The sequence below is a fragment of the Ptychodera flava genome, chromosome 11 (assembly GCF_041260155.1).
Source record: "Ptychodera flava strain L36383 chromosome 11, AS_Pfla_20210202, whole genome shotgun sequence".
Lineage (NCBI taxonomy): Eukaryota > Metazoa > Hemichordata > Enteropneusta > Ptychoderidae > Ptychodera > Ptychodera flava.
In genome coordinates, this window is record NC_091938.1 from 13,734,224 (window position 1) to 13,751,439 (window position 17,216).

Below are 17,216 nucleotides of genomic sequence, written 5' to 3' on the forward strand. Positions count from 1 at the left end.
CCCTTTGCGGACAGAACTTGAGAGGCATTCCCATGATGCATCAGGGCCTCTAGGTAACAGCACGCACTCTTGATGTTTCCATGTCTTAGTTCCAACTCATCGATGTCAGCTGCTGCTCTCTTAATTTTTATTTTGTACATGTTTTTCAATTCATTTATCAGTCTCTGCTTTTTTTTCTTTTTTTTGTTTGTTTCTTTTGCTTGGATTGACACCTTCCTTTCTTCTTGGAAGTACTGCTCTGCAAGATCACTGTATATTTGCTTGGCCAGGGTTTGTTCTTTTCCACCTCCTGTTCTTTCACTTTCAGTTTGTCAACCATTGCTTTCAATTCTGTACGACACTCATCTGCTGCATTGTGCAAGTCTCTGTGTATGTGTTCTGGTATTCGATGTGTGACTATGGTGCAGTTTGTACAGACAGGTACCTGACAGGTTTCACAGTAGAATTCAGCCTCATTCTTAGGATGGACACTGCAGTATTCCACAGCCTGTAGTGTCACTGGGCTTGCTAGCATTACTGTTTTGTATTCTCCAATTGTCATAAGTTGATGCGACTGAGTCGTAGATATATTTCTGTGCACCTTAACACAGCTGTGGCAAAGGTAATTTTTGCACTTATTACATCTGTGAGAGGCTGTATTCTCTGTGCAACCTTCGCACTTGATCTCAGCTCCCTGGATAAACTTGAGTTGTTGCTGAAATGTCTCAACCAGGTTCTTCATGAAGAAGTTTCCCTTTATTGCTGCCACTCCCCCAGCAGGAAGCTGATACTGCTGTCGACATTCCGGACAGTTTAGTGAACCTGTCTTCTCAACCAGTTTGACTAAACACTGCTCACAGAATGTGTGTAGACATGGTAGAATTTTAGGAGACTTGAACTGGTCCAAACAGATGGTACAACACAGGAAATTTTCACTGATCTTCTCCAAAACTTTACGTTCAGAAGCAGCAGCCATTTTGTATGGGTGTGTCAATAAACCCACTTCAGGCAGGTGCACAGCAGTTATAATGAAGGCCCCTTAAGATATCAGTACACATGTTGTAGTCTATGATATACTGAACTGCTATTGGTTGATTCTGAACTCAGCTGATGCAATACATGTAATAACACATACCAAATACACTAACATAGGGGGTTCTTGATGACCTATTTCTTTCAACAATGGATCCACTTCTTCTTGTGAATGACATCTCCAGGTTAGAGGTCATTTTCAGGATTCTTAGATACTGTAAAAGATTTTTATAAAAACCCTTTTGTGGTATGACTTAAAATGAACAAAAATGATGCAGTTTGTCCTGTAAACATAACAAACTGAATATTTTTTTCTGTTCGTATTATTAAGTATCATTAGGTATCACATTAAAGACAGTATAAATGTCTGTTTACATGTAAAGGTTGGGACCATTTAGTATCGGTCTACTCTTCTATCAGCAACATTTCACACACCAATCAATCACTAGTTACATGAAAACAAATGAAACCCAAACTTCAATGTTAGCTGCAGTGATGTGGTTTGACCTCAAAAGACTTACAAGTAAGTATGGCAGGATATTTTTGACATTTCAAAAGAAATTTTGATTTTTGCCCTTTGATATGATCCATTTTTGGCACCTAGGTGTTATGGTGTTGACTCAGTTCCTACTGGCTGATTGGCTTTGTTGCTATGATCTAAACAATTACAGTTACAGCCTACTGTGAAACAACACTATCATCCATCTTGTATGTTTGCCCAAACTAAAAAACATGAAAAAACATGGCTAAACTTAAAAATAATGCTGGAATAACTTTTAAGTATAAAGTAAATCTTGTGTGAATTAATTACGGCTTCGTTGATAAATGCACATAATTTTGTCCATGGAGAATCAAAACCCCTTAGTTGTATTTTTCATCCAGATAGATACATTCATGTTGAACTACTAAAATGTAAAGACATCCAGCAAGCCAAGTTTTCATATGGAACCTGTCCATCACTCAATTTTAATACAGCCCAACTGTTGTAATGTGAGATCTGTGTACAAGGTAGTAGGAGGGAAAAGGTGACAGCGTTTAGTTTTCAGTCCATCACAATTTTTATTTGATAAAAAGGTTGTGTAAAAAACACAAAAGAAACTATCAAAGAGTAAATAATGACTGTAATTCTAGTAATCATAAATGGATCCTGTGAGTATGCAATAGAAATTCCAATTTAAAGGGACAAAGTCGGCCATTTTTCATGAATTTGTTTCATACGAGATACTACTTATATGTTTTGACATGTTGAAAGATAATGAATAAATGGGTGACCATGCATACCCGGTATATTTAACCCCAGTTTTAGACAAATTGAATGAAAACCGTCGTGAAAATATACACTAAAAAAAAAATGACCATTAATCATTTTCACAATGGTTCATGTATTGTGTCAAAACCGGGGGTCAAATATATGCATGGTCACCCATTCATTCAGTATCTTTCAACATGTCAAACAATATAAGTAGTATCTCATATCAAACAAAATTCATGAAAATGGCCGACTTTGTCCCTTAACTTTTGAACTTGGTAAATACACGTTGAAATTTAAGAATTCTTGTCTACTGAGACTTTAACACTGACTCATATACAATCTATGTATGTACTTTTTGTCAGACTCTGCAGGTGATTTGCACTCATTTACATTATGTTTTGAATTTGAAAATAGTACAATGAAGGTATTTTTGTTGTCATCATTAATAAAAACAGCTATCTGAAAATGGAGGAATCATAAATTAACATGAACATGATTCCAGGATTTTTTTCATTTTGTCAGTTTGCTTTGTGGTTTTTATCACATGCCTCGTATATCGAACGTCGCGTGCTCCATAAGATTCAATGGTAAATCGTCGATGACGTCACGGGCTGCATAATCATCACTGGACTGAAAGTGAACCGCAACCATTTTCAACTTGACAACTTTTTTATGTAAAAATGTTGAAATTTCATGTTTTGCACAGAAAATCCCGTTTCGGAAAATTTTGTAGAAAAAAATTGATAAACCGCATATATAACAGTAGTTTAATGTATCATTGCGCCATTCAATGATGAAAATCGTTCTACTGTTAACATATTTTCGTCTAAGATAGAAATAAAGCATTGATTATCATTTGCCAATAAATCTAAATATTTTGAGTGAAAACTGTGTAAGAGAGGCATGTAATAAAAACATTATAGCCCAAACATGGGACTATGTACCCTCGGGCAGGAGACCATTTGCCCTCCTTACGTCGGGCAAATGGTCACCCGCCCTCGGGCACATTGTCCCATGTTTGGGCTATAATATATAATATTGTACCTGTAAATATTTAGGTACAAAAATACTATTAGTGCAAGATGCGAGGTATAATGATATTCAAATATGCAGATTACATTAATGAGCATTGTTTCGGTATTAAAATTCTATGCTAATGACCTTAATCAATGTGGAATATTCATGTACCTCGGTATACAAAAATACAAAAAAAATACTTGCAATGCTTTAGGTATTTGCTTTAAAAACGCAAAAGGTGGTTGTGAGTTTGTCAAACTAAACAAACAAAGAATTGTCTGACAGTGGAAGATAGGAAATAATTGTGTTTTGTGAATGAATTTAAAAGATGTACCTCAGATTTGTTTGTGTTTTGCTGTCAGTAAAGGTAATGACTAAGTTTATGAGACACTGACTCCACTGTAATTCTTGAAAGGTCACATTTACCTGTGAAAATCTTTACTGGTACTTTGGTGCTTTTAGACCAGTTAAACATTTTATATTGCAAGACAAAACCTTAATCCTATGTTGTTGATTTGCAAAAAATAAATTTTTTCACTTTCTGTCTGAAAGATAACATACTGACTGTACTACAGGTATAAAATAAAAAACTGTTTTGCAAAAGCTGTATTCATGCTATGTTACAAAGGAACCATTGACAGTCACTTTCTTTGACTGCACCTATAAACTGAAAGAACATCCCGTTGTAATATTGACATTTCTTGAAACTCACAAAAGACTGAATACAAGAACCACTGTGGATGACATAGTCAAAAATCATCACCTCTCAAGATTTCATTTTAAAAAGGGCTAGATAGTGTCTTATGTGAACAGTAGAATCCACAAAAATACCAACTTTATAGTATTTTTTTAGCACTTTTATCATATATCTTAGGGCATCTCCACTGGACAGTTTGCCACAAATAGTCATTCACAAAGGAAAGTTTTAAAAATACATGCTGAATGGAAAGAATGTTTCACTTCTTAATCAGCTTGAATCATATATCTTTGAGATTTTAAATTTATCATAAACCAATGAGAATTGCATAAATCAACACTTACATATTTCTGAGCCATGTACCTCAAAAAGAGAAGGTGGAATCACCTATTTTTCTCATTACATTTCTTGTCCACTCACTGCTGTCTACAACATTTGCAATAATCATAAAAAATGGCAATACTTTTACTATTTTTGTAGTCATATATGTATACCTCATAACAAAAGATTTGATTGAAATCATTGAGTGTACATGTTGAGATTTGACCAATACCAGTGACCTAAATAAAATCTTTTAATGATGATTTGACATTACTGTGCAAACACTTTGATACAGTGGTTGCCCTAATCCACTACAACTACCCTGCCAGGTATAATACCATGTGGATCTTTCAACCTGAATACAATCTTTTATTGATGATTTGACATTACTGTGCAAACACTTTGATACAATGGTTGCCCCAATCCCCTACAACTACCTGCCAGGTATAATACCATGTGGATCTTTCAACCTGAATACAATCTTTTATTGATGATTTGACATTACTGTGCAAACACTTTGATACAATGGTTGCCCCAATCCACTACAACTACCCTGCCAGGTATAATACCATGTGGATCTTTCAACCTGAATACAATCTTTTATTGATGATTTGACATTACTGTGCAAACACTTTGATACAATGGTTGCCCCAATCCACTACAACTACCCTGCCAGGTATAATACCATGTGGATCTTTCAACCTGAATACAATCTTTTATTGATGATTTGACATTACTGTGCAAACACTTTGATACAATGGTTGCCCCAATCCACTACAACTACCCTGCCAGGTATAATACCATGTGGATTTTTCAACCTGAATACAATCTTTTATTGATGATTTGACATTACTGTGCAAACACTTTGATACAATGGTTGCCCCAATCCACTACAACTACCCTGCCAGGTATAATACCATGTGGATCTTTCAACCTGAATACAATCTTTTATTGATGATTTGACATTACTGTGCAAACACTTTGATACAATGGTTGCCCCAATCCACTACAACTACCCTGCCAGGTATAATACCATGTGGATTTTTCAACCTGAATACAATCTTTTATTGATGATTTGACATTACTGTGCAAACACTTTGATACAATGGTTGCCCCAATCCACTACAACTACCCTGCCAGGTATAATACCATGTGGATTTTTCAACCTGAATACAATCTTTTATTGATGATTTGACATTACTGTGCAAACACTTTGATACAATGGTTGCCCCAATCAACCACAACCACCCTGCCAGGTATAATACCATGTGGATCTTTCAACCTGAATACAATCTTTTATTGATGATTTGACATTACTGTGCAAACACTTTGATACAATGGTTGCCCCAATCCACTACAACCACCCTGCCAGGTATAATACCATGTGGATTTTTCAACCTGAATACAATCTTTTATTGATGATTTGACATTACTGTGCAAACACTTTGATACAATGGTTGCCCCAATCAACCACAACCACCCTGCCAGGTATAATACCATGTGGATCTTTCAACCTGAATACAATCTTTTATTGATGATTTGACATTACTGTGCAAACACTTTGATACAATGGTTGCCCCAATCCACTACAACTACCCTGCCAGGTATAATACCATGTGGATCTTTCAACCTGAATACAATCTTTTATTGATGATTTGACATTACTGTGCAAACACTTTGATACAATGGTTGCCCCAATCCACTACAACTACCCTGCCAGGTATAATACCATGTGGATTTTTCAACCTGAATACAATCTTTTATTGATGATTTGACATTACTGTGCAAACACTTTGATACAATGGTTGCCCCAATCCACTACAACTACCCTGCCAGGTATAATACCATGTGGATTTTTCAACCTGAATACAATCTTTTATTGATGATTTGACATTACTGTGCAAACACTTTGATACAATGGTTGTCCCAATCCCTACAACTACTCTGCCAGGTATAATACCATGTGGATTTTTCAACCTGAATACAATCTTTTATTGATGATTTGACATTACTGTGCAAACACTTTGATACAATGGTTGCCCCAATCCACTACAACCACCCTGCCAGGTATAATACCATGTGGATTTTTCAACCTGAATACAATGATGATTTGACATTACTGTGCAAACACTTTGATACAATGGTTGCCCCAATCCACTACAACTACCCTGCCAGGTATAATACCATGTGGATTTTTCAACCTGAATACAATCTTTTATTGATGATTTGACATTACTGTGCAAACACTTTGATACAATGGTTGCCCCAATCCACTACAACCACCCTGCCAGGTACACCTGTCAGTGCAATACCTGTTGGTTTGTAAAACCCTTCCTTGTCGCTCTCAATACAACAAACAAACTCACCACAACTCTCAAACTTCAGCACACTGCTGGGGTTATCACAGGTGACATAGATGTACTTGTCATTTTCCATTGTTATTCCCTTTGGTTTTCTCGTCTCACCATCCTCGCCCTGACAATCAAAGGAATACAAATACTTCTCATGCGCACTGAATACCTGGATACAATGGTTATGGTAGTCTGCTACAAATGCCATTCCAGTACTTCCCACGACTACACCCCAGGGCTTACTGAATTTCCCTTGACCTTTGCCAAATGACCCAAATGATCTGAGGTATTCACCATGTTCTGTGTAGACCCTGACACAGTGGTTCCCTCTTTCTGTCACATAGACATTTCCATCTACAGGCTAATGACAATACCGTGTGGATCTTTCAACTCATTTTGCCCAAAGCATCTGATGACGTTTCCATCCTCATCACTGACAACTACTTGATTATTGTTATCATCCAAACTATAGTATGTATTATCACTTGAAATAGCTATGTCACATGGTCTGAAAGGATTCTCAAACTTTGTAAATTCCAGGGTTTTCTTGAACCCTCCCTCTCTGTTTGATATCTGTAACCTATTGTTCCCCCAGTCTGCTGTGACAATGTCTCTTTGTCTATTGATGGCCACGCCATGGGGGAACTTGAACTGTCCCTCAGCACTTCCTTCTTCACCGACGGTCTTCAACAATCCTTTGATGACAGGTATGGTGAAAGGACAGCCTGGTATTAGTTGATCTCCTATTGTCATGGTAACTTGATATTCACCATCCAGTTGTGCAGACACTGTGAGTTTGTGTGTACCATCTCCGTTGTCAGATACATCAATCCCTTGCAATGAAGCATCAGGCGTTTGTATCTTAGCAGTAACCTGTTGTTTCGGTATGACCTGAGTCCCTGTTGAATCTCTGGTTGTAATTATTAAGTCTGCAGAGTCACCTTTGATGAGTTGCTTTGGAATATTTTCAATGGTACACTCTGAAATACACACATCAGATCTCAGAACTCCCAGAATTCCCTGCTCACTGAACTCAACACTTGGAGTAAATGCAAGCTCCTCATGGTCTGCCATTGCTAAATTAGTTTCCATGGTAATTAACTGATTGATACGATTGCTTGCATCACCTTTTGCATAGAGAACTTGAGAGGCATTCCCATGATGCATCAGGACCTCGATGTAACTGCATGCACTCTTAATGTTGGTATATCTTAGTTCCAACTCATCAACATCAATGGCTGCTGTTTTAATTTTCATTTTGTAATTATTTTTCAGTTCATCAATCAGTCTCTGCTCTTCTCTCTTTATTTTCTGGTTTATTTCTTCAGCTTTCAATCTCACCTTTTGTTCTTCCGTGCTGCACTGCTCTGTAAGATCACTGTGTACCTGCTTGGCTTGGGTTTTTCTCATCTCAACTTCCTGTTCTTTCACTTTCAGTTTGTCGACCATGGCTTTCAATTCAATGCGATAGTCATCTGCTGCATCTTTCAAGTCTCTGTGTACATGTTCTGGTATTCGGTGTTTGACTATAGTACAGTCGGAACAGACAGATACCTGACAGCTTTCACAGTAGAATTTGACTTCATTCTTGGGATGGACATCGCAATATTCCACAGCCTGTAGTGTTACCGGGCTTGTCAACTTTTCTGTTTCGTATTCTCCGATGGTCATTAGTTGATGTGTCTGGGAAATGGACAGATTTCTATGCACCTTGACACAGCTGTTGCAAAGATAATGTTCACACTCGATACACTTCCGAGAAGCTGTATTTTCTTCGCAGCCTTCACACTTGATCACAGCTCCCTGCATAGACTCAATTCGTTGCTTGAATATCTCAATCAGGTTCCTCATAAAGAAGTTGCCCTTTATCGCTGCCACTCCCCCAGCAGAAAGCTGATACTGCTGTCGACATTCAGGACAGTTTAGTAACTCAGTATTCCCAACCAGTTTGACCAAACACTGCTCACAGAATGTATGTAGACACAGTAAAGTTTTAGGAGACTTGAACTGCTCCAGACAGATGGAACAACACAGGAAATCTTCACCGATTTCTTCCAAAACTTTACATTCAGAGACAGCTGCCATTCTGCAGAGGTGTGCAACCGAGCCAACTCAGAACAGGTAATGAGAAATTAAGGAAAGAAGACCCCTTAACATGATGCTAATGATACTGTAGTTATTGTGTCACATGCATCTCTAATTAACACATGGTCAATAACATAGGGAGTTTTTGATGGCTTGCTTCCTTGATCCTTAAATCTATTGACCAGTAATATGAATTATAATGCACTTTATATCCAAAGTCAAAATATTGTAACATACTTCCTTCAAGAACTTTTGATTTTTGGTTAATTTAAACTTTATGAAGGTGAATATAGTGCTGTGCCAGTAGGGTGGACATTAACACAGTAGGAACTTTAAAAATGCTTGAATTCCCTGTTCCCTCATTAGAAATTACTTTCACTCGCAAATACCATAAAGTTTTTGCTATGTAGTCTGTTCTTTCTGTTCTGTAGTCTTTTAGATTTCACCCGGCATTTTCAATCATATGTCACTCCAAAACATATCAATCATTACTGTATTGTAACTGGGCCATAGTTCCACCTGACAAGAGTGAAATGGAAGTAATGGTAACATATTTCAAAAAAAAACTATTTTTGGTTACTTCTAGCACCGACAGGGTATGCTTGATAATATCTGGAAACGACACCATGACTGCCAATGCAATCAGCAAGTTCTGTATTTTTGTGTATGTGGTCAATATGCAGTGTAGGAAACTCAATTGGTTGCTTGGCAGGTAAATTTTTGGCCGGACAAATGACATTTTAGCATTACGTGCCTGATGGACATTGGTGGAAGTAATTTCCATTTTGTTGTATTGAGGTCAGAGGTTAGGCATTCCAGGCATTGTTGTCAAGGTAGATACTATTTTGTTCAGGCAACTCTTTAAAGCTTCCGCCCAGGTGTCAAAAGTTTTTTCCCATGAACTTCCTACACTGCTATGTGCATACGATACATGGGAAACTTGTGTCATGACACCAAATAAGGTAAATGTTGTTAAACTGGTGTAGATCTTGATACCCAGTATGCTTTGCCTGAAATTGATAACTCTCTAGGTTCTTGACAGAATGATATAACTATTACATATGTAATAGGTACAGCATTTAATGCACAGATTTGTGTACTTTTCTTAGTGATCCTCTCAATTATAGAGAGTGATCACTTGTTAATAATGGAGTTACTGATTATTTCAGCGCAGAATGAATGATTTTAAGATCTTTAGGGCTAACAGAACAGTATCACCAGTGTAAAAATCATAAAATGTTAAATGAGATCTACTGATTTGATATTAATGTCAACAGACAAGCCTTAAATCCCCCAGTGGCTCTTTTTCAAATTTTTTTAGCTCACGTTTGATATATGTAATACCAAAATCAGCTTAATTGGTAAGTCAGCAGCATTTGTATGTATGTATGTATGTATGTATGTATGTATGTCCGTCCATATCAAAAACTCCAAAACTGCAGCACCTACCATCTTAGTATTTAGTGTACAGGTGCACCCTGAGGTGGAGATGTGATTTTTTTCAAATGAACATGTCAGTGTCAAAAATAAGCAAATAAGCAAAAAAAAGGGAAAATCCTACAAATTGCTATCAAAAACTCTGTAAGCACAGGCGAGATTTGGTTGAAATTTGGTATGTTGGTTCTTTAAGGTGACTTTCGTTAGATTTATTTAAATTTTGGTGAAAGTTTTTATAGTTGTATTTTGTTGACATTTTGTCAATAGCTGTGAGTCAGAATTTTACATGTTGGTGATATTTTTACAGAAACACAACCAAAGACCAAGCCAATAATAAGTTGTTTTCTTAAATATTACTGCTTGATGAATTACCAAATATTGTTTACACCAATTCCATGTTACAATGTTACATGAGGATATCTTTACCTTGGTATGGTAGATTGCACCACTGATGTTGATGTACCAGGCTGATGTTGTACATGTGTGTATCCATCAAAACAGTTGCCAACCATTACATACCTTGCATTGGTATTTGATGGTCTATCCATCAAAATGTGTTCAAATGGTCTTGGCATTATGAATATTACAAGCTATGAGCCATAGAAGCTATTAAATGTTATATGGACTTTCATTCCGGCCTGCCACATCAAACTAAATATGGGCAAAGTGTCTCTGACGCTATCTTTTCTGTGGGGCTCTTGTACAATTACACTCCAATCTATTCTGTATTTTCCCATCAAAAGGTAAAATGCCAACTGTAGTCTCCCCGGAACTGTACCGAACAAGATTTCTGGAAGCTATGGACAAGTACTTCCTGATGGTGCCGGATAGGTGGACCAGTTTGGGAAGAGATGTGGAATGCTGACAAGTGTGCAATATATTTTTGATGTAAGCAAACAGGCAATATGGTCAAGATGAGGTCTTACTTGCCTCTGCGATCTCAAGAAGACAAAGGTGAATTTTGTACTGTTTGATGTACTTTCACAGTGACTGAACTTCATCATCCTCATTTACTTTATTTACGACAATACTTATAACTGGTAAATGTTGTTTTGACCTGACAGAGTAGGGGTCAAAGGGTAGAGGTTAACTGTGCGTGGAATCATAGGTCTGCATAGCAATCAACATTTCTTCATCGCCACCAAATGGTTTTTTATTGGTCAACAGGTGAAGTAGAACAGCTGAAATTCACCCATGTTTATTGTAAATTGTTGTGTTTCTAACTTTAGTGTACAAAAATTAGTAAACCTTGTAATCTTTGGAGGTGTGTTATTTTAAAACACCCACCAAACAAGGAATGTATTAGACTTAGAATTAGTGTTAGGGGAAGTTCTTTATTGTTCTTTTTACCGACGCATATAAAAAAACAGTCCACGAGTACTGTGCCCGGGCTATTGTAAAGATATTTGTACAGTTGGTCATATTTTAGTAAAATACGGACAAGTAAGGTAAGATTTCTGTGCGTGCCACACTATCATATTGAGACAGACAGTCTTAGATGTAATATGCAGTGTTACTTTTTAACTTCAGAAAACTTCCCAGAATGGTCTGGGCCAATTTGCATTAATGCAAATTATGCCATATGAAGATTACTCACAGGAATATCTAATCTGTGATATACTTACCATGTTGTTTTGCTTCGTCTGAAAATGTCTTTGTCAATAATTTTATTGTGTTTGTCCAGTGTTTGTCAATAATTTATTATTTACTTATCACATTGTTTTAGTTAGACTTGCAAATATCGTAAAACCGTTTTCTATAATGTATAAATGTTTCAGAAGCTAGCATTTTTGTTACTGTGCAGACTGCAACACTGTCTTTGCTTGTTAAACAAGTTTTCTAGCACTACGGCCCAAAAGTATGCCTCAGTGTACGGTATTCCGCGAAGCATAATTTCTATCGAACAGCGCTCTAGCCGGTCGCTATTGACAACGGCGAACATTGTATCAATTTATTTTCAATAGATTATCGATCGAAAATCTGTGCCGGGCGCTCGTGTGTTGAGGTCATGTCATAAACATTTCCACAATAACCCATATATTGACTTATACACTTTAACATCAAGGTATCAGTTTGTTTCCTGTACTGACAGTAAATCGACGACACTGTTTTCAGTTTTGGTGATACTTTTACGTACGTTTCAGCACATTTTGGCGCACCTCGGCGTAGTTTGGCGCCATTGTGAACGGGGGACTACACGCGAGTGAGCGAGACAACAATGTAACAATTTCGGACAAAAGGATATCGACGATAACGTTCACTGCACGATTACAGTGGAGACTCTACGCCCGTTCGCCTCTGTTCTGTGTTATTTTTGCAGTTTACTGGAACTTTCATGGTTGATATTCGCCAAAATTTGGTATAAATTACAACAACCTGACTGGTATTTGGTCTGTAAAATTTAAGAGACACTAACCGATTAAAATGGGTCAATATTAGACCCTGATTCTGCATATGCAAACGCCGTAAGATCGCCATTTTATTGAGGGCAAGAGCAAACATTCAGCGATCGGAAAAATAAAATGCAACTAAAACAAGTTTCGTCGAGAAATTCAAAAACTAAAACGACAGCAATTTTGTATATATATCAAGAAAACACCGTGCCACTTTTACTATAATTGGTTCAGAATTGAGAAATTTGAACGAGCGAGAGTTGTACGGTCTGTTCAGTACATAAACGCCATTGTTTTCTATGGGAAATCGAGCAGATTAGACACATCGTAAAATGAAAAATACATCTGAAGAAAACCGTTGGTTTAACTTTTTCATTTCGCTGTTATTTTTTATAATATTTGGTATGACACATATCATGAAGGGTAACTAAAACTCTATGGTTTTAGTTTTTTGAGTTTCCCTCTTATTTTTATGAAATGACGAGTTGAAGATCGTTTTGCTGTTGACTGTGTTTTTACTTGATTTTGCATGTGTCTGTTATCGCTTACGTATTTTTGGAATTCCCTTGTGAAATTCTTCCAACAATATTGTAATTGTAAGGGCAGCGTATACGGGAAATAGGACCTGTTGCTCTTTCATTAATATTTAGATGTGCAGCAAGGAAATACGGCGAAATTTTCAACATGACGCGGGAGGTGAAATTGACTCTCTGAACGCGCGCTCCACGTATGTGTGGCAAAAATTCGGGACGCTATTACCGTACAAAATGGGGCGCCTTTGGGCCGTAGTGTAGTAATCACATCAGTTTACAATATCTGGAAAAAGTAAATTAGTTGTGTAGGCCCATTGCAATGGGAAAAGATGACAAAGATTTCATTTTTCTTTTAAATTGTATTATTCTACAAGTAATAAGGTTGACACAATTCAGAAAGAGGTTATAGAGAGTGAAAAGAAACAAATTTTAGATTCACTGTTTATCTGCAATCAAGAAGTTAATTGTCTAAACTCAGTGTGAAGTTAGTTGTTGTTTCAAATGTTTCAAAATTATCGGCCTACAAAAGACTCTTGTAACATTAGACATGTCTGTAAGGCAAGCCAGGATGTGTTTTAAAGTGGTACCATTGGATAAAAATGAATGGCCGTTGTATACCATATGGTGAACTTATGTAACATCAACAGAACTGAGAAATAATTCTCATTTCAGTTTTGTTGTTTTCCTGTCATGACATGTCCACTCTCTGTTAAGTCCCTTCACTTTGTTTAAAAGTTGACATATATGACAGACCAGCACGTGTTTGGAATATTTTCATCCGACAAATGTTATTGTGATCGTATATTGTTTGTTATGAACATTATAGACACATTGAATGTAGAAACGTTCAGTGTTGTATAAGTCCCCTGTGAGTCAAAGCAAAAAAATGAAAACACAAAAAATCTACCCCTTGCTCCCTCCCTCTTGAAATATGCTACCTGTATTTGGAAATAGCCTGATGCCAGACGGCTTAGAATGTCCATTATTTTATCTTGTACAGTACTTTAAATTCATGTATTGTTGTCTGATTGTCTGCAAGATATGAATCTTTACTTCTAAAAAGCTTTGGGTAGTTCATGTATTTGTAAGATATGTTTCAGGAATATTTTATTTTGTATGCATACATTTATATACCAGCTTTCTGTTTATATCTGTATTTTGTAAGAATGCTTGTAAATCGCTTTTTTTGTCTTTTATTTGGTGTGGTCTATTTACGTCAAGTATAGCCAATTATTGACTATTTTAAACTGCATAAGATGTCTGGCAGACAGGCTGAAATTTTTATTTGATAACAGTATGTGATATGTAAAGTATGTATGTAACTTTTTTAGAAGATTTTTGTTCTGTTAGATCACGTGTACATCAGAAAAATTTTGCAGCAGCCATTTCAGACATACAGACCGGCAGTACCTCCATTCCAAGATTATACCAAATGTCAAAACAAATGGGGGTCATCAAGTTAATGTGTAACAGATAACCCAATCATTGCAGTGAGTGAACTGCTAGTAGACTAGCTATCATCCCTCCACAGATAACTGAAATTATCCATAGCCAATAATTGCCTCCAAATTTTCAGTTTTCTTTGATTTTCAAAATCAGAAAAAAGTTATACTTACTGAAATGTTCTCAATATTTATGTGAATTTTTGGATTGTAATTAATATATAATATATTGAAGATTGCAAACTTTGATGCAAATGCAAATGGTGTTCCTGCCTTGGGCAAAGTAGTAAAAGACATGAAATAGGTCTCCATAACCTCAGCAATAGCTAGATATTGTACAGTTTGCAATTACTGCGGTGTAATACTCTGGTCACGTTCTCCTTATGATGTTATTTCCTCCATTCTTGGATAAATTGATACATGATCAGTAATTGGACAAATAGTGCTCTGTATTACTTTGATCATCTACTATTCAACGAGCATGAGTTGTAAGTCAAAACCCAGATTGTGTGAGAGAATCTGGACTTATTTGACCATCATTGGTTTCTCTGTACTGTCTTCACTGTTAGTTCCAAATGCAAGCAAGAGGAAGGTTAAAAATAGTGTTTCTGATATTTTACTGTTTGATGCCTATAACCACCAGTGGCAGGAGTGTAGGGATTCTGCGACCATAATTTGTTTTGGAAAAGTGAGAAAAACAACCAAAAGGATCGAGCAATGACTATCTTGACTCAGTTTAAGAATTTTTATTCAAAGGCTGGTAAATCAACATGAATAAAAGAGTAGGTATGACTGGTTCAGTATAAACAATATCGGGGCAGTATACCCTGAACAGCTACCATCTGGACATTTGCCAGCCATCGTTTGGGGCTAAGGTAAGATCTGTTGGGTGAATATCAAGGGAATAACTATCTCAGAATCCTACTGCATTCTACAATTTTGCGTTTGTTTTCGTAGTTTACATGATGAAAATGTTTGATAAAATCACTGGGTTTCCACATCTTTCAGTCATAATAACCCTCAAACTCATCACTTAGTATGATATTTTGACTTCCCTGTAAGATTGTCTTTCAGTTACCATTTCATAATTGGCTGGTATGAAAACATTTCAACTGTAGACCAGCAAAATTAAATTAGTCTGACAGCTATTCTATTGCTTTGTTCAAAAACCTTTCCAGGAATTGTAACAGACCATGCATGTCATTCAAATGGCGGCAGACAGCGGACACCATAGGAAGTTGTCAATTTGACATAAATTGTTGGGGTCCGATTTCAGATTATCTGTAATCATAACTGCAGTTTATCAATCATTGAAATGAACTCGTGGAATTGATGACATCTGACAGATGCTTTCCTCCTAGTCCCTTTTTCGACTCTTTCCACCACAGCAATGTCATAATCCTGACATCAAATGTAAATCTTTGAAATGATGCTCTGATTTAGCATAAACACTGTTCCATACTTACTGGAAAAGTTTGTGTACTTTTTTCTGTCGAACATTAAATGTTTTGATGTTTTGACTTTTAGCTTTTTTTTCAAGCTGTATAAGTTGTTTGTACATTTGTTTTCCAAAAACAATTTAAGATAAAAGTTGCATCTCATTACTTCTATTTGTTCACACTTTGTAAAAGCAAAAAAGAACTTGTTTGTATAAATTGTTTTTCATAAATGATGAGTAAAAATGTTTTAGAAATTTTTCATGTTTTCTCTATTGAATGCTACAATTGGCAGTTTTGCTTCATAACTTAGTAATAATGTTGATTACAGATGCAGGGACATTCAGAATGACTTTATTCAGTGCTCAGCGCCAATACATTAATACTGCAGAGCTCATTGACACCATTTCCAGCCTCTAATTTCAAACTTTAAATTGCATAAATTTTAGTTTTAAACGGGAACTAGATACAGTGAAACCTGTCTAAACTGAACACCAAAGGGACTTAGAAAAGTTTCTGGTTTACAGAGGTGCCTGGTTTATAGAGGTTCCTTAAACATGGGATTCTGTGTAGGACTAGAAAAGGTATTTAGTGTAGACAGGTTTCAAGATTAGACAGGGTTCGGTTTAGACAGGTTTCACTGTACAGCAAAAATATCTCCCTATCTTGAAATGAGATAATTGAGAGAAATCTGATAGTATAACTTTTCCATTCGTTGCCATCACTCCACATAAGTTAGGGCTGCGCATGTTTCCATAATGATTTTAATGCTTTATTTAATTGGTGATAACCAAAGGAATTTAAGGGATTCACTTCATTGCCTGTGATTTTCAAAAACTCATATTACAAAGAAAACTGTTTTGATGGATGACAAAATGTTGTTTCTAAACAGATTCCAATGTGTGTAGTAAGTCTATGTTCTCTTTCTTTGGCATATTTGCATGGAGGCAGCAATAATAAATAAGGACACCTTTTCTCTTGCTAACTTTCAGATGCAGTTCTATATATACATCCTTCAGTAATTACATGTAAATGAAGTTAGTGTAGTTTGAACGTGAAATCATGAAAAGGATGCAAGAAGTCACAGCTGATAGGCACTGTGACCTGTTCACCCCAATTCACTGTAAGCCTGTCCACATTGACCATTGGTAACAATGGATTTGGACCAAACCATGGTGGTGAAAGGGTTAATTTGCATATGTTACCAGAAAATCAGGTCTGAAAGGGGTAATACTGAATTA

At 36.5% G+C, this 17,216-nt stretch overlaps 1 protein-coding gene across 1 annotated transcript in view; it reads left to right on the top strand.

The window, feature by feature from the left end:
* LOC139144362 (1-phosphatidylinositol 3-phosphate 5-kinase-like) overlaps nucleotides 1–12,149 on the top strand; it is a 57,017-nt gene extending 44,868 nt beyond the window's left edge. Inside the window, exon 37 of the mRNA XM_070715064.1 lies at nucleotides 10,915–12,149. Within this exon, the coding sequence (XP_070571165.1) occupies nucleotides 10,915–11,036 (122 nt within the window). The 3' untranslated portion in view covers nucleotides 11,037–12,149. The remainder of the gene's footprint in view (nucleotides 1–10,914) is intronic.
* The last annotated feature ends 5,067 nt before the right edge of the window (nucleotides 12,150–17,216 follow it).